The sequence below is a fragment of the Grammomys surdaster genome, unplaced genomic scaffold (assembly GCF_004785775.1).
Source record: "Grammomys surdaster isolate TR1022 unplaced genomic scaffold, NIH_TR_1.0 211, whole genome shotgun sequence".
NCBI lineage: Eukaryota > Metazoa > Chordata > Mammalia > Rodentia > Muridae > Grammomys > Grammomys surdaster.
The window spans coordinates 9,811,244-9,827,381 of NW_021604656.1; the positions used below are offsets into that span (position 1 = coordinate 9,811,244).

The following is a 16,138-nucleotide window of genomic DNA, read 5'->3' on the forward strand; positions in this document are numbered from 1 at the left end:
AAGCTTAACTCCAATAAAGGAGTATGAAAGATACAGGCTATCAGAAGTTGGAGTCAAATCTGCATAGGTCAGTTGCATTATCCACTTAGGACATAGGCTAAGAGTAGCACTAAATGTTCGAGCCCATGTGTATAAAGCTATATATGAATATATGTGAATACATACATACATACATACACACATACATACATACTATTTTTCATTCATTCATGCCTATGGCCTAGTTTAGTGCATCAGGTAATATGCTCAAGGTTTGACAACAATAAACCATAACACCATAGGACAATGCTTACAAAGAATTATATCAAAATGCTTCTCTTGCCACTTGTGTATGTTGAGGTACTAAAGATTCTGGAAGTGTCACCTGAACCACAGTCCTGTGATGACCTTGATGTTTCTGATACAGTAACAGGGAAGTTAGTACATAGTTGAGGTGTTAGACAGGGGAGAAGCACAGCTCATCACAACGCTGTGGAATAACACACTGTGCCATCACAATTCACAGAGAATTGAAAGTTCATAAATTCATGATGTTTGAAAAGTGTCAAACCCAGAAATGTTCATATAATCTTTTAGACCAAGGTTTCTGGTATGTAGAATCCTGTAAGCAGGTTATGACCAAAATGGAATAAAGCCCATAACAGAAGAGCTACTCACTCTTCTCAAAGGCCACCACCATGCTCAGTACTGTCTTCAAGATAAGTTACTTGTTTGATCACATGCACACGCACTCACACACACATGCACACACACACTCACACACATGCACACACGCACACAAACACTTTGCAAAACAGAAAGAAGCTACAAACTATATTTCAATCTAACCTTTTAAAAGATACCACTTGCACAATCACTAAAACTGAAAAATCAAATTTCTGCAGGAATCATGAAGAGACATCAGTACAGAATTTAATTGCGGTATTTGCCATGTTGTAGAACAAGCAGGTTCCAGATTCCACACCACATGGCAGCTTTTTAGCTACTCAACTGTTGAAAGCACTCAGGAGAGACTGGTTACTGTGAAGTAGAAGGCACTAAACACTGTCTCCACCATGCCCTCCTTTGTGACCAACAGGCAGCTCAGAATATATTGGGGAAGCTGGCAAGTGAAGCAATTCCACAGTGGTTGTTGCGATCTTTGGCAATCTTCATGTAGCCATTCATGCCCCATTCTTCACCCCAGCTGAAAGGAAATGTGTATTTCATTAATTATAAAGAACATGAACTTACTGCAACAGCTGGCAAGAGGTCAACGTAACAGAAGGAGCAAAAAAAGTTGAAGACCTGCTCCTAAGTACCAAGAGGCACCTCACACCAGGACTGTGAAGACTACAGCAGAGAAAGGGTGTTTCAGTGCTAATACATGTGCGAGATTTTAAAAAAGCAATGACACAAAATAACACTGACAACCAAGAAACCAGTGATAGAATGGGAAGGTTATGATCACACATATGTGAGTAGGTTCTCCAAGCTGTAGGAGAGCTCAGAGATTAAGGACTGGATACCAATGTAAAGAGCTGTTTAAAAGCCAGATTAACACAGTAGTGTCCCTACAGTACAAGTCCTACAGATATAGGGACAGATATACCTGTAGGAAGCTGGCTAGCCAGTCTAGACCCTAAACTCCTAGATCAGTGAGACACACTGCCACAATATAGAAGATGGATAATGATTAAAAGACAACTGATGTTAACATCAGGTCTCAATTGCACATATAGATGTTCATAGACATGCAAGCATGCATGCATGCATGTACACATACCTCATTTATGTACATAAGAAAACAGGAATAGACTTTGTTCAATTTAAGTGGGACAATGTTTTCTAGGCTGTATACTTAAACATTGACTGCAGGAAATAATCCATCTGTGAATACTCTGGAATGGCACCCAGTGTTCTTAAACATTGAACCATCTCTTCAGCCCCTAGAATTTCAAATATAAAAATGTTGGCAATTATACCTGTTCTTGATGAGCCAGTAGTTATTGCCATCTGTTACATTTCCCTCATATCCATAGCCAACGATCAGAACTGCATGATTCACAGAATAGCTGCTGCAATTTGGCTCATGGTAAATGCCTGAGAAATAAAATGGAAGCTGACATGAGACGCAAAGTATACAGGACAGTGAGCACTGCCACCAATAATAGGGAGGCATTGTCGAAGATTCCTGAAATGATGCAAATCACAATCAGATGTAAGAATAAAATGAATTGGCCTATTAGCTTAGACAGGAAGTAGGGAGGTGAAGTTCTGGTACAGATAGAAGACTTATGGGAAAATTGTTAGGCACAGGAAGATTCATTCAAGACACAGAAGAAGACAGTCATATGAAACCGGGGATCAGGTAACCAGTCACATGACAGAAGCTACAATAAAATAAACAGGTAATTAAGATATGAGCTAGTCAGTGAACAGGTCTAAACACTTATTAATATATAATTAAGTCTCAGAGCCATTATTTTGAGGAACTTGGAAAGCTTGACATTATACCTAGGTGCATATAAAAATATTTAATTTTTTTCACTAGAATCCCATACCAAGTAAAAGTCCCTAAATAGAAGTTACTTAATTCAAGAGACTCATTAATAATTTGATTTCAGATGTACAGTCTCCACAAAAAATCTAAAGCATCCACCAAATTGGGGATAGTTTAAAAATAAGCTAAACATAAATTTTACAACATACGATGTACTTACTTTCATGAGAGGGTCATAGCAGTTAAAGACAGGACTCAGTATGAATGGGTAGGGAAGGCAAACGAGAAACCCAAACTCACATACAATCTTATAGATAAGAGCATAGCATGGCATGGCATCAGGATGTCACAAGATTTTTCCTTTTTTTGACATCTAGAAGGAAATATGCTTACCTCCATTGTAGAAGATGAAAGAGTCATGAGAAGCATCAACTGCTGCAGAGATGGGCCCAATAGATGCTACAGCAACCGATAGGTAAATCTCATTTGGAGGGAGCTTCACAAAATCTGTGATATAAGCACTGGCATTCTCACTATTGTACCTGCAGGGTCCTTCCTTTAAATAGTAAAGAGATAAGAGACTCAGTCACTGACACCTGCCTTCTGAGGAGTATGAATCAGAACCACAGCACTGCTGAACATCTCCATGTCTGGACGGCTATAAGTCATCCCAGGAAGTGAAATAAACTGAAAGACCTGGAACTGAGGATCAGTTCTCTTGCCTTCAATGACACCTCACAGGTTTCCCTGTCCATAAGAAACTTTTATAGGGGGAAATCTTCATTATATATGGAAAAGTCTGTATATTTTCCATGTGCATGGAAGCTGGGACAGCTGTCTTCATGCTTAAGGGTGTCTCTATGCTTAAGGGTGAGATATAATGACAAAATAGGAAGTCTACTTACTTTTTCTTCATATGGATAGGTTGCCTCAGCCTCCAGACCTTTATTTTCAAAAACATACTCGAATGCTTTGTTTGCAGTACCCCAATGGCAGCCATTATTTCCTACAGTTTTAGAACAGTCCAGTAGGTTCTGCACACTTAGAGGGGTGAGGTTGCCAGTTTTAGAGAACATTTGACCTTCTATGGCACCAGCAGCAGCAAAAGCCCAACAAGAGCCACATTTACCCTGAGTTGGTTAGAAAATATTGTCATACATAAATAAATATCAATGCCAGCAACAACATAGACAGCACAATAACTTATGGAAATGATGTATTGGCAGTCACTAGATGCCAAGGAAAGGATGGTACTCTCCTAGAGGTCAGTTTTTTCATCCCCCAATGGTGTTCACACACAGGAACATTTGAGCAGGACCCATTGGTTTTATGGGTTATTAATGATAACAGAAACAACAAATGGACTAAATTCCAGAGACAGATGTGGTAGAGGACAATCTCTAGAGAGAGTGTGTATGTGGTAGATTGCTAGGATAAATTTCCATTGTACATATGTAAGAAGTTTTTATAGAAGAATAAATGAACTGCACATCTCTCCACACTCAACACCCACACAAAGATATCAAGTAATTTATTTTCAAAGTGGTTTAAGAACATCGGCTATGTGCCACTGTCTTACCTGATTCCGTACAGGAGTCACATAGCCTTCCTTTCTCCAATCCTTAAAATCGGGTAAATCATTAGACACCTGTTTCTGGGCACTTGGATCTGTCACAGCAGCCGGAATTAGAATATTGTTCATTGATTTTCTGAATTCGTCACCAGTCTTCAAGGAAAATAACATTAATATGAAACAAGGCCACACACACACACACACACACACACACACACACACACACACCACAGTCCATGTAAAGCACTTAAGAGAACACAGCGTGAAGCAATCCATGTCACACTCACCATGTCAGCGAAGGCATTCATTTTCATGGTGAAGCCATTCTTCCCCAGGCCATTCTCCATGTTGTGAAGTTCGATCATTTTCATGTTTTCTTCCCATACTGCTCTCTTCAGTTCTTCTTCCTCCTGTAAATGAGCATAATGGATGCCATTTCTTTCTAAACTCCTAGAGAAGCTAGGTGCAGTTACTGCTGCAGGTGAATAGAGACCAAGAAGAGTAGTCTCAGTATACTATTCCCACACATTCTTCTCATACCGAGTAAAACAGAATATGGTCACCCTATGCTCACAATTACTGTGGTTAGATAATCTCACAGTGATGGTGTGTGTGTGTAGGGGCTCTGTGATCCATAATGTGTCTAGACACTTGCAGCAGCAATGGCAATTGACTCTTAGGCCCTTCTGCACAGTTTTCAGTTTACTGACCGGGCTGTATGATTTTGCATATTTAATCTTCCAGGCTTTCCATTCAGCATCCAAATTGGGATCACGTGCTGGGGCACCTGAGGCCACTCCGAAGCACAGGATCACCAGAAAGACAGCAGGAGTCATGTCTCAAAAACCTGGAGAGGAATGAGAGATGAAGACATGACTATACCAATATTGTATAAATGTCTTCTTATTCTTTCCTAAGAAAAATAAGCCATCCACGGTCAATAAATTTCTTTAAAATATTCTTCCAAACACTTTTTCTTAACAGACTGTAAAATAAACAGGCTTGGGATAAGTTTAAAATAAATTAACCATGTGTAGATATTAGATCTGAAGCAAATTGAAGAACACATGCCCAGAATTCTATCAATGAAAACTTCAGGTGTATTTTATCCTATTTGAGAAAGATCTACCTAAACACTGAGGACCAGAGGCAAAAACAAAACAAAACAAAACAAAATACAAAACAGAAAACAAAAAAGAACCCCCCAAACTGAAAGAAAAACACCAAACCACACAAAAACAAAACAAAGCAAAACAAATACCCCAAAAAACAAAAACAAGACAACCCCCCAAAAAACCACAAAACCAAAACCCCAAAACAAACAAACAAATACCACATAAACTTAAGATATCACTGACCCTTGATTTAAAACCTCTGCTATATTGTATCACAATTCCATTGTGAGACCAAGAGTTGGGGCTATAGGGCATAATAACCTTTTCTAATATATCAGGTAGTGGGCTTGTCTTGAAACCTCCCTTCTTGAATCAAAACTTTGTGAAATGTCTTCTGTGATGAATGTTGGAAAAAATCATAGGTAACATTCCTTTTGTACTGCATTTGGGATCATGTAACTAAACTTTCCATAGTGTCACATGGATGAGTCATAAGAAGCCAGATTCACAAGTGGAGGTGGCATACAATAGCAATCTTTAAATGGGATTTCAGGTTCAGGAATTTCTAGATCTCTAAAGCATCACTCGCTCCAAAGGACCTGGCTAGGGACATGGCTGCTTCTACTGCATCTGAACAAGTCAATTGCAAACAGATTTACCAAGAGATTATGTGCACGAAAAAATCTATATTTCCTAGGAGATAATAACGACAGTGTGCATGGTACCCTCTTTCATTCACTGGTGACAGATCAAGACTTGCACTTACTGGGAACCTATACAAACGTAGACCTGGGGTGAAAGACACCTGGATTCTTCTATGCCTTTTCCGGTCTCTCCCCTCTACCTAAACACAGAAGAGCTGCTGATCCTTAGAATATATTCTCCCTCACAGAGATCTGCCTGAGTCTCCATGGAGTCTCTCAAGTCTCCCCACCAAGATAGCTTCCCATTTTGCCTTGGCACAGGCAGGGCCTCACCTGTAGTGACTGATGTTGCCTTAGTCCACTCCACAAACTCAACTCTTCAGAGGTTGCTGTGGTCGTGAGGTCTGATCAGCAGCGCCTCACTCAGACTTTAAATCCTAAGTATGTGGAGAGATGGCCCCATCCCTCAGTCCTGCCCTTCTTCTGATTGGCTGTGTTGGTGGCTGGATTAGGCCTCCAGGCACTGGGACTTCAGGCTTTTTCTGAGATATGACTTCATTCTGACGCCAGAAGGTTGAGCTTTACGCTGGAAAGATGACCCTGTTGACAGTGGGGAGCTAAATTTGTTGACCTTGTCAAAGGAAGTTAGATAGCAATCCTGTAGGTCTTGGATCACATTATATCTGGCCTTCTGTTTCCTGATTGTATTAACTAGAAGAGATTTGTGGTGTTGTACACTTGCAGTCTAGAATGAGAAGTTTTAGTCACCATCTCTGGTGTGGAGTCAATATATTCTATTTTGTGTTTAGTCCACATCTATAGTTGGATCCTATGAGAACACTGACCCCTGTTCTCCTGTGTCAGCATGTAACACAGCTGGATCTCACGAGATTCTTTGGGAGTCAGTGACTCCCAAAGTGGAAAGTGATGTTTAAAGCTTATCCATAATAGGAACTATGAATGAGTGGGCTATGAAGGGATCTCATGAAACTCTCTAGCTCTTCTCTTGGAGATTAAATTGAACTGCAATCTAGAATCACCATTTTACCTATCACTCTTCATTGTGGCAACACACAACTGGTAATGTCTATATTTACCATTTTTTGAGACACATTTTGGTGTCCATAGGGGCCCATGTGTTAGCACCACGGAGAGACATTTAGAAGGATTTTCTTTACAAGGTAGCTTTGGGCAGTAATCTAAAAGTAATCCTCTACTCTACCTTCTCCCTTAGCACCCACACTTCCTTTTACTCTTGGTAGATATTTGGCTACTGCTTTGGGTTGAGTGATTTTCCTTACAAGAGTCCTGATGAAACATAGTTTCCATTGCAGCAGTATTAAAAAGTGGAACAATTAAGAAATTTATTATCTTATAATAATGGCTTACATTTTTTCAGTTCCTATTATATCACATGGCACAGAGACACCACATTTGATTATTGCGTGTGGTGGCTTCCTTAGATCAGAGAAGAAATTTATGGTATTTATCGACCCAATATCATATACTACCTAAAAAATGGCTAGATATTGGGGATATAGTGAAAGATAAGTATTTTAGGTTCATGTAAGATTTCTAGAGAAATTAAAACATCAAGAGTCTGCAGCTCTTACTGTATTTCACACAGTCCGCAATGCTCTGTTTATCTTCTGCTTGTTTCACACTTCAGACTTTCAACTTATTTTTTTAATTTATTCTTTGTAAATATCATGCAGTGTAATTTTATCATATTCTTTCTCTTCCCCTAACTCATCTTAGATCCCTTTTCTCTACCTACCAGTGTGATTTCATGCTCTTTCTTCTCACCTGCTAAAAGGAAAAAAAAAGCCACTAAAACATAGTATCTGTTTTATGTTGGCCAGCTATTCTTGAGCATACAGACTGCCTTAGACCATGTGTGACATACCCAGTGTTACACCATTGGAGAAATCTGATATTCTTTCTTCAAGCAGCTATTATTTGTGAATAGCTTCTTGACTAGTGTGTCTTAATCAGGGTTTCTATTCCTGCACAAAACATCATGACTAAGAATCAAGTTGAGGAGGAAAGGGTTTATTCAGCTTACACTTCCACATTGCTGTTGACCACCAAAGGAAGTCAGGACTGGAGTTCAAGCAGTTCAGGAAGCAGGAGCTGATGCAGAGGCCATGGAGGGATGTTACTTACTGGCTTGCGTCCCCTGCCTTGCTCAGCTTGCTTTCTTATAGAACCCAAGACTACCAGTCCAGGAATGGCATCGCTCATAATGGGCCCTCTCCCCCGATCACTAATTGAGAAAATGCCTTACAACTGGATCTCAGGAAGGCATTTCCTCAACTGAAACTCCCTTCTCTGTGGTAACTCCAGCCTGTGTCAAGTTGACACACAAAACCAGCCAGTACACTAGTGGTAGGGCTTTCTGCACATTTCCTTTCCTTCATGCTGGGATTTGTCTGGGTGATTGCTGTAGGTTTTAGTTCAATGCTGTGGCAGTCACTGAAGTATGCCCTAGACCCTAGGACTATCCCGATTCCCAGTGAAGTTTGAAAACTGCTGTCATGGAGTTTTAAGATGACAGGAGGAGTGTAAACTGCCTAGAACAAGACAGGGCATCTCCGTGTTACTCATCTTATGTTCCCTTTGAACACAAGTCAACATGTCAGGGACAATTTTCACAAATGCTATGATTTCCATGACTGCCAGGTCCTTACAAATGGGGATGACTTCTTCCTGGAGCAACCCCATGACAGTACTTATGTACCTTCATGTCTCATCACAAATCACTTCATCTCATTTTCCACTGATCATAACAAGACTCCAAGAGTGATTTTCTCTAAGCATTTTTTGAGAAAATAACAATCCATAAGGTAAGATACAGATTATGGAAATGGACAATGGATAACTATGGAGAATAAATATGAGATATCTTTAGAATTAATGAAATATTGTGCAACCAGGTATCATCGATGTATATCAAATATGCACTGATTTTAGATAAAGGCCAATTCTCCTTTCTGCATAGAGGGAAGTCTTTGCCATTTCCATGGTTCTGAGGCACTGGGGTTATTGACATGGCCATGGCCATTTCAACAGCATATATTCAGTCAGAATTTTGTTCACTCTCTACAGAGTTTATTCTAGTAAGTATGATTTGAATAGGCTTAGACCCACAGGTATTGTTTTTATGTTTCTTATTCATATAAAAAATTTAAAAGGCTACCTTACCTGTGGAAGTCTATTATTTTCTTATTTCTGGTAAAACATCAAGTACAGCATCATCTTAATGGGTGATGTTCTGACAGCATTTATAAGGCATAATCAACTATGAAAATGATGTTAACCATGATGCCCAGAGAAGTAATTTTGATGATAGGACCAAAGCACAACAGTAGCATAGTGTCTTTCTCAATGAGATAATGGTTCCCACCTCAATGGAGACTTTCTCAGCAGGGCTTATCAAAATTTCCCATTAGAATGCTAATGGTGTCTCTGAACACAGACAGAGGGAAACCATTGATGCTCTACATTAATTATTTATGTGATAGACAGGCCTTTCATTTGGTACAGTTACCTGTAAATCTGACCCAAATATGAAAAATTCTGGAAATAAATGGTAAAAAAAGAAGCCTCAGTGTGAGAATGTAAACACACAATTTCTTAATATCAGAGTTTATAACTGATTGATACTAGTTTTGTAATAGGAACCAACTGAAAAATAAAAGGAGATAAATGGGAAGAACACAAAATAGGAAACAGAGAAAGAGGCTGAATGTGTCAACTTGCACTTTAAAAAACATGTCCTCTCCAGGAGTGGGGTCCAGGAACTGGAATTAAATTCTGGTGTACCTGACCTCCAAATCTTCTCTTTGACATATCAGTAAAATAAGTATTGCCAGCAAGTACTATTCAAAATACAACTTATGTTTCCTCTGCTTCTTTCCTGGGAATTAGCGTAAAGACTACCAACTAATCTCTGCCATGGTGGCTGTCTTTTAAGGATTCCTTGCTCACATCTTGATCATGTTCTTGGCTCTGCATCATAGCTTTCTGTAAATTGTTTAAATTGTTTTCAATTCTTCAACATGATTTTTTTTCTCATATGTTACCTAGGGCCTATAAAAACTGGGTAGAAAAAAAATGCTTACCCTGTTTTCTCAGGGTCTGAGACACCTGCGGTCTTCACCACCTTCAATACCGTTGAGTTTCTCAGAAATGGGTGGGATTCACATGCATATATATGTCTATCTTTTCTGTGTCCAGAAGCAGCTTGTCACAACTCTGTAACATCAGGTAGGCCAGTTAAATTTTATTATGACAACCACCTTTTATAGACACGTATGAAGAACTGTGTTCACTGAGAAGGAGGAAATAACAGAAAGTCCTTCTTGCTCTTCATCTGTAGAAGCTTTTCACGGTAAAGCACACAAACCTTCAACTAAGCATAGAAGACTGAGTTTACACTTAGTCTTAATTTGCTTGGTGACCTCTCTAAAGACATCTGCTCTTCATTTCTCCCTTCTAAATGTATTGACCCATTCTTCAATCTCTAACATATACCTCTAAGACCCTCCTTTGGCAGAATATGTGATCTGTGAGAGGAAAATTGTCAGAATGCACAAAGACGCCAGAGTGATTTTGCATTAGGCAATTACAGTGAACTCTAGTTTGAAAGACTCTGTGTTCCACTGACCAATGACTCTGGACCTTGGGTCAGGTACTCTCTGAGCATAAAGAGATAGATACAATCAGCCGGAAAGAGTGAGTCAACAGGAATAGAAGCCTTGGGCCAAAACAGTTCCCCTTTCCTGTGTCACATCAACCTATGTGACCTCTGATAGACAGAAGGCTCTATATCCTCTTTCTCCCTCGTTATCTCTCCCCCTCTCAGACTTCCAATTCTATATCTTCCTTATTGAATTGGTATTTAGTTGTTTAAAACCAGAAAAATAATTCTGCTGAGATATGCCCTCAATATGATATTAGTTCACAATAAGGCACAAGGAACATGCATTCTAAAACCCTGATGAGGCTTCATGAACACATCACAGCCTTGGATGTCTCATTGCTGCTCTGAATCCCTGGCCACAAGGAGCCAGATACTTCACCTGTAAGAGCCAATAAGTTGTTATTAACACCAGAAATAACTTCCAGGAACCAAAAATCACTTTGTCCTTAATGTGGGTAATTTTCATGAAGTATTATTGTGCATGGGCATAAAGGTTGTAAGGCACTAGGAAATTAATATGCTCACAAATGACTTGTCTTTGGAATATATTCAGTACATTCACATAAAAATTTCTTATAATATCATGCTAATATAAAAGTTAAAAGATATCTCATGAAGTGAGAAACAGTACTTATACAGAAAAGACTGCTGATGGATTCTACTGGGGAATTTTCTCCAAGGAGAATGCTTTGGAAGTTTGCAGGCTCAACCCACATCTACTGTGACGTCCTGTACTGTGACAGGCTGGGAGGATGGCACTGATGATGGGAGCTCAGGAGGTCCTGGTGAGCTTAGCCTATGTTTATGACTGACAAGAAGGCTTGTGTGAATCTATTTACAATTCTGAAAGTCAATAGTCACTGAGACGATGCACAGAGTCTTAATCCTCTTGCAAATGCATGCCAATACATAGGCTAGTGAACTCATGTCATGGAAGGACAGAAGTGCAATACTGTAGACTATTTCCATAGTTCTGTTTTTAAATCCTTTCTTTGGGTAGCATCTTTGAATTATCAGAACTCACTGCTTGGGGCTGATTTAATAGCACATCAATATTAGCTTGGGTTTAGCTCATTATCATATAATAGGTATGTCTTGTGCTAGGGTCATATCTGAGCTGCCTGGTGGCCTATCTGGACCTTGCTCTTGATTTCTCATTCTTACCAAATTTCCTGGTGGCAAATTTTTGTCTCACACATATTACATCATTGCTAGTACACAGCATCATTTATAAATTAACCCAAATGATTTTGTTATCATTCTTACATTTATGGAATGAGTCTTGGCAGCTATGTGTGGAAGTAATATGTGTTTCTTTCTAGACACAATTTTTACACTACTTTATTATCTTTTCCCTCATTACTTCAAACAGACAAAACCTACAACTATATTGGACATCTGTTCTTTCCTCTGCATTTCCCCATAATTTACAGAACACACTGAGTAACACATTAAGCTCTGAGCACACAATGGCTTTTACATGAGAAGCTTCCAAATGTCATTGAAATTCTCTTACAAAGAAACATAGTCAGGTCTATCATAGCAACATCCCATTTATTGTACAGCCATAGCCCACCAGTGTAGAGATGATATCACACTCAGGGGGCTGAGCTCTCTACATTGAATAGTAGTCAGGAAAAATGCTTTAAAGACATGCCCACAGGTTGATCAATCTGCTGTTTCTCACATGAGTTTTCCTTTCCCTTGTATATTCAGGTAACAACCATGATTAGCTATCATAGTTAGTTTGGGAGACATAACTCCATTAGCATGTATCACAGAAAATTTTCCTTGTTTCCTTGTCTTTCAACTCTGTTAAATAATTTATCACCTTGCAATAAAGCTCAAGTCCTGGTGGATCAAGTACCTCAATGTAAAGCCAGATATCCTGAATCTAATTGAAGAGAATTTCAGAAATAGCTTTGAATGCATTGACACAGGAGAAGATTTCCTGAACAGAACACCAATGTCTCAGACTCTAAGATCAACAATTGATACATGGAACCTCTTGAAACTGAAAAGCTTCTGTAAAACAAAGGACACTGTTAATAGGACAAAATGGCAGCCTACAAATTGGGGAATGGGCATTCCCATTAATCTCTGGGGCCGAGATTTGTTATCCCAGTTGGGGTTGACTATGTGCAGCCCTAATGAAGTAATCACAGCTCAAACAATAAACTCTGGATTCTCCCCAGGGAAAGGATTAGGGAAAAGTGAAGATGGGATTACTCATCCTATTGAGGTCCATGGTAACACTGGATGAAGAGGCTTGGGGTATTTTTGATGGGGGCTATTCGTTCGGCTGCACCCTAGGGTGTTGTGCTGATCCCATCACCTGGAAGTGAGACTCGCCCATCTGGGTGGATCAGTGGTCCCTAACCACCAAAAAATTACAAGCTGCTCAGTTGCTAGTGAAAAATCAATTTGAAAAAATTAAAAGGGGGAATGATACTCTACTAAGGGATCCCCCAGAAATTTTAAATTTTTTAACTTTGGATTCTGAAGGAAAATCTGCTGCAGATAGATTTTGGCATCCTGATACCAAAAAGAATTTTGCAACAGGCCTCTAGAAAGACCCATTAACTGGAACATGGAATGGGCCAGATCCAGTGCTTTTCTGGGGAAGAGGTTCTGTCTGCATATATTCCCAAATGGTGGATGCCGCACACTGGCTGCCAGAGAGACTGATTAAACAAATAGACAATAATAATAAATCCAGGGAGGAGAAACACCCTGAGAAACATATTTTTTCTTTGCAGGAAACATGAAGATGCTTCACAATTGTCTTCAAACCAGAACAGATAGATCAATCAGCAAACCTGACCTGGGGAGCTCTCATTGCGGAAGGAGACATCACCACCTGCACCTCCAGGGTGGCTCTATTGGACTCTTGGTTCCCTGACTTAGGATTTAGTGGGGTACATTGTTTTGATCCAAGAGAGAACCCATTACCACAGTTACTATAGTTGTTTTTTTTTGGGTTTAGGATGGATTGGAGCAGGGATGGGGATTTCCTTACTTGTTTTGTTAAGATCAAAGCTATGACCGGTTTTGTACTTCTATAGATTTAGATTTAGAAATAATAGAACCTGCTATTTTACATTTGTAAAATTCATTATCTTCCTTAGCTGAAATAGTGGTACAGAATAGAAGAGGCTTATACTTTTTACTCCTCCAACAGAGGGGGTTGTGTGTTGCCCTTAAAAAAATGTGTTGCTTTTATACTGACCATTCAGGCATTGTTAAGTTTCTTGTCTCTTGGGTTCATGCTGTTCAACAGACTGATGGCTTTTGTATGACAACAGATGGGTGCTATTCAAATGAAACCCATACAGGTCCGTTATTACAGGCTGGAAGTAGAGGACTCTAAAACCTCTGCCATCAAGACTGATGAAGATTAACCCCTAGCTTACGTGTTAAGCCAGATAGTCAATGACAGGTAAGAGAACACCTCAAGACTCTTGCCCCTAACTGGGAGGCCTCACCATCCTAAGACAAGAGCTCAACCAATAGCTGTTGAGTATCCAAAGATGGGACAGGGAGGCTGGGGTCCTTTGTTCTGACCTAAGACAGAGACGGTTTCTGTAAGTTTTTCCAGACTTCCTTTTTAAAAAAATTAAAAAGGTGGACCTGTTGGGAGCCGGCTCCTAGCAGAAAGCGGCTATCATCTTTGTAGCCATCTTAGGCCATATACCCTGACAAAAGACTTATTTTTCAACATCTCACAACAGCTAAGCACACTCTGATAAACATCTTGTTTTTCTCACATATCCTGTTTTGTTGTATGTGGCCCACAGCTGCAAGGCGCGTGGCAAAGTGCTTTCAGCTGTGTTCCCCTGCTTGTGCCTATAAATACCCAGGGTTTCCTTTCAATAAAGGGGACTTGATCAGACTCTCTGTCTTGTTTCCATTCTTTGAGTCTCTTGCCCTTCCATCCCCACTCTCTCTCTTGCTAAATCCTGTTGACTGACCCGCACAGGCTGGGTCAAGGAGTATGTTTTCTCCTTTATCAACTTCTCCCAATTTCTCCCTCTATCCACTGATATTGTCATGCACTCCTTTTCTATCTATTGTAGGAAAATAAACAGGCATCTAAAGGATAATAATAAAAAAATAATAAAAGAAAACACAAAACAGCGCATGAAAAAACAAAAACAAACCCATCAGGGAAGGACAAAAGAAACACACAGAAAAAAATGAGGTCAAGAAAGGGCACAGGAAACAGATATAGATACCAAGGCTCAGTCCTCCATTCTATCTGTTACTTGGTGACTTCATCTTGATGTCTATCATATATGTATGTATTTTTTGGAAGTTTCTAGAGTATTAAGTACCCACAGTACATTTTGGATGGCCCTTACATTTACCTATCTTTCCTTTTACTCTCTCTCTTGTCCAATAGGCCTCCTCCTCCCCACTAGACAGTCCTGTTTTATGATGCTGATGTCTATTATCTATCATACTTTATTTCCTGGGAAGATTGATCATCACCTCCATAAGTACATTACTTATACCTAACTTCTGTGTTTTATGAATGGTAGCTTGCTTATCATTTACTTCACAGATAACACCCACATAGAAGAGAAAACATACCATATTTGTCTTTATAGGTCTTGAATACCTGAATCACGATCATTTGTTTCTATTTCCATCGATTTACCTGTAAGCTTAACTTTTTTTAAAAAAATTTTTTTATTGGATGTTTTATTTACATTTCATATCTTATCCCCTTACCTCATTCCCCCACCCCATCCAGGAACCCCCTATCCCCTCATCCTTCCTCCTGCTTCTCTGCAGATGTGCTCCTACCTACCCCCCATTCCCACCTCCACACCCTCAAATTCCCACCCACTGGGGCATCCAGCCTTCATGGGACCAAGGATCTCCTCTCCCACCTATGCTCGACAGGGCCCTCCACCCTTACATATACAGCTGGAGCCATGGATCCCTCCCTAAGTGCTCCCAGGCTGGTGGTTTAGAACCTGTGGGCTCTGGTTGCCTGAACAATACTTCTTCTTTTAACCCGTTCATCCACTGACATATATCTCTGTTGTTTTAAAGTTCTGATATTTTGAATAGATCAGAATGACCATGATTGATCAAGTGTCTCTGTTGTGGGATGAATCATTCTTTCACTATATGCCCAATAGCAATGTAGTTGAATCATGAGGTTGATCCATTTTCATCTTCCCGAGGCGTCGTCATACAGATTCCCGTAGTGACTGTATGAGTTCACAGTCTCAACAGCAATGTACGATGGGCCTCCTTAATCCACATTTCCACCATCATAAGTGATCACTTATTTTATTCATCTTAGCCATGCTGACAGATGTAAATTGAAATCTCAAAGTAGCTTTGGTTTGCATTTCCTTGAGTGCTAATGATGCTGAACATTTCTTAAAGTGTTTCTCAGCCCTATGTGTTTGCATTTTTAAGAATTCCCTGTTTAGATCTGCATCCCACTTTCAAATCGGCATATTTATGCAGGTTTTTAGTTTCTTAAATATTTTGGCTCTTAGCCCACTATTGGACAAGTAGGAGGAAAAGATTGCTTTTCCTGTTCTGAGGCTAAGGCTTTGTCTGCAAAATGTGTCCTTTGTCCATGGAGAAGCCATTCAG

General features: G+C 39.7%; 1 protein-coding gene across 2 annotated transcripts; it reads right to left on the reverse strand.

The window, feature by feature from the left end:
- Positions 1-788: 788 nt before the first annotated feature.
- On the reverse strand, positions 789-6,220 carry LOC114624853 (cathepsin J). 2 transcript variants are annotated; one of them, XM_028771975.1, is made up of 8 exons: positions 6,148-6,220; positions 4,766-4,902; positions 4,343-4,462; positions 4,062-4,208; positions 3,388-3,612; positions 2,876-3,038; positions 1,965-2,082; positions 789-1,186 (listed from the first exon to the last, which is right to left on the reverse strand). In XM_028771975.1, the coding sequence occupies exons 2-8, from the start codon at positions 4,889-4,891 to the stop codon at positions 1,084-1,086; spliced, it is 1,002 nt and encodes a 333-aa protein (XP_028627808.1). In that variant the 5' UTR covers positions 4,892-4,902; positions 6,148-6,220; the 3' UTR covers positions 789-1,083. The 2 variants fall into 2 exon arrangements, with proteins under 2 accessions (XP_028627808.1, XP_028627807.1); XM_028771974.1 differs by having other exon boundaries at positions 4,343-4,465.
- Between the last annotated feature and the right edge of the window lie 9,918 nt (positions 6,221-16,138).

Coding starts and splice junctions, on each gene's coding strand:
- LOC114624853 (XM_028771974.1), bottom strand. CDS start 4,891: ATGACTCCTGCTGTCTTTCTGGTGATCCTGTGCTTCGGAGTGGCCTCA. Junction 2,083..2,875: donor TTTCATCTTCTACAATGGAG/GTAAGCATATTT, acceptor TTTATTTCTCAG/GCATTTACCATGAGCCAAAT. Junction 1,187..1,964: donor TACTGGCTCATCAAGAACAG/GTATAATTGCCA, acceptor ATTTCCTTTCAG/CTGGGGTGAAGAATGGGGCA.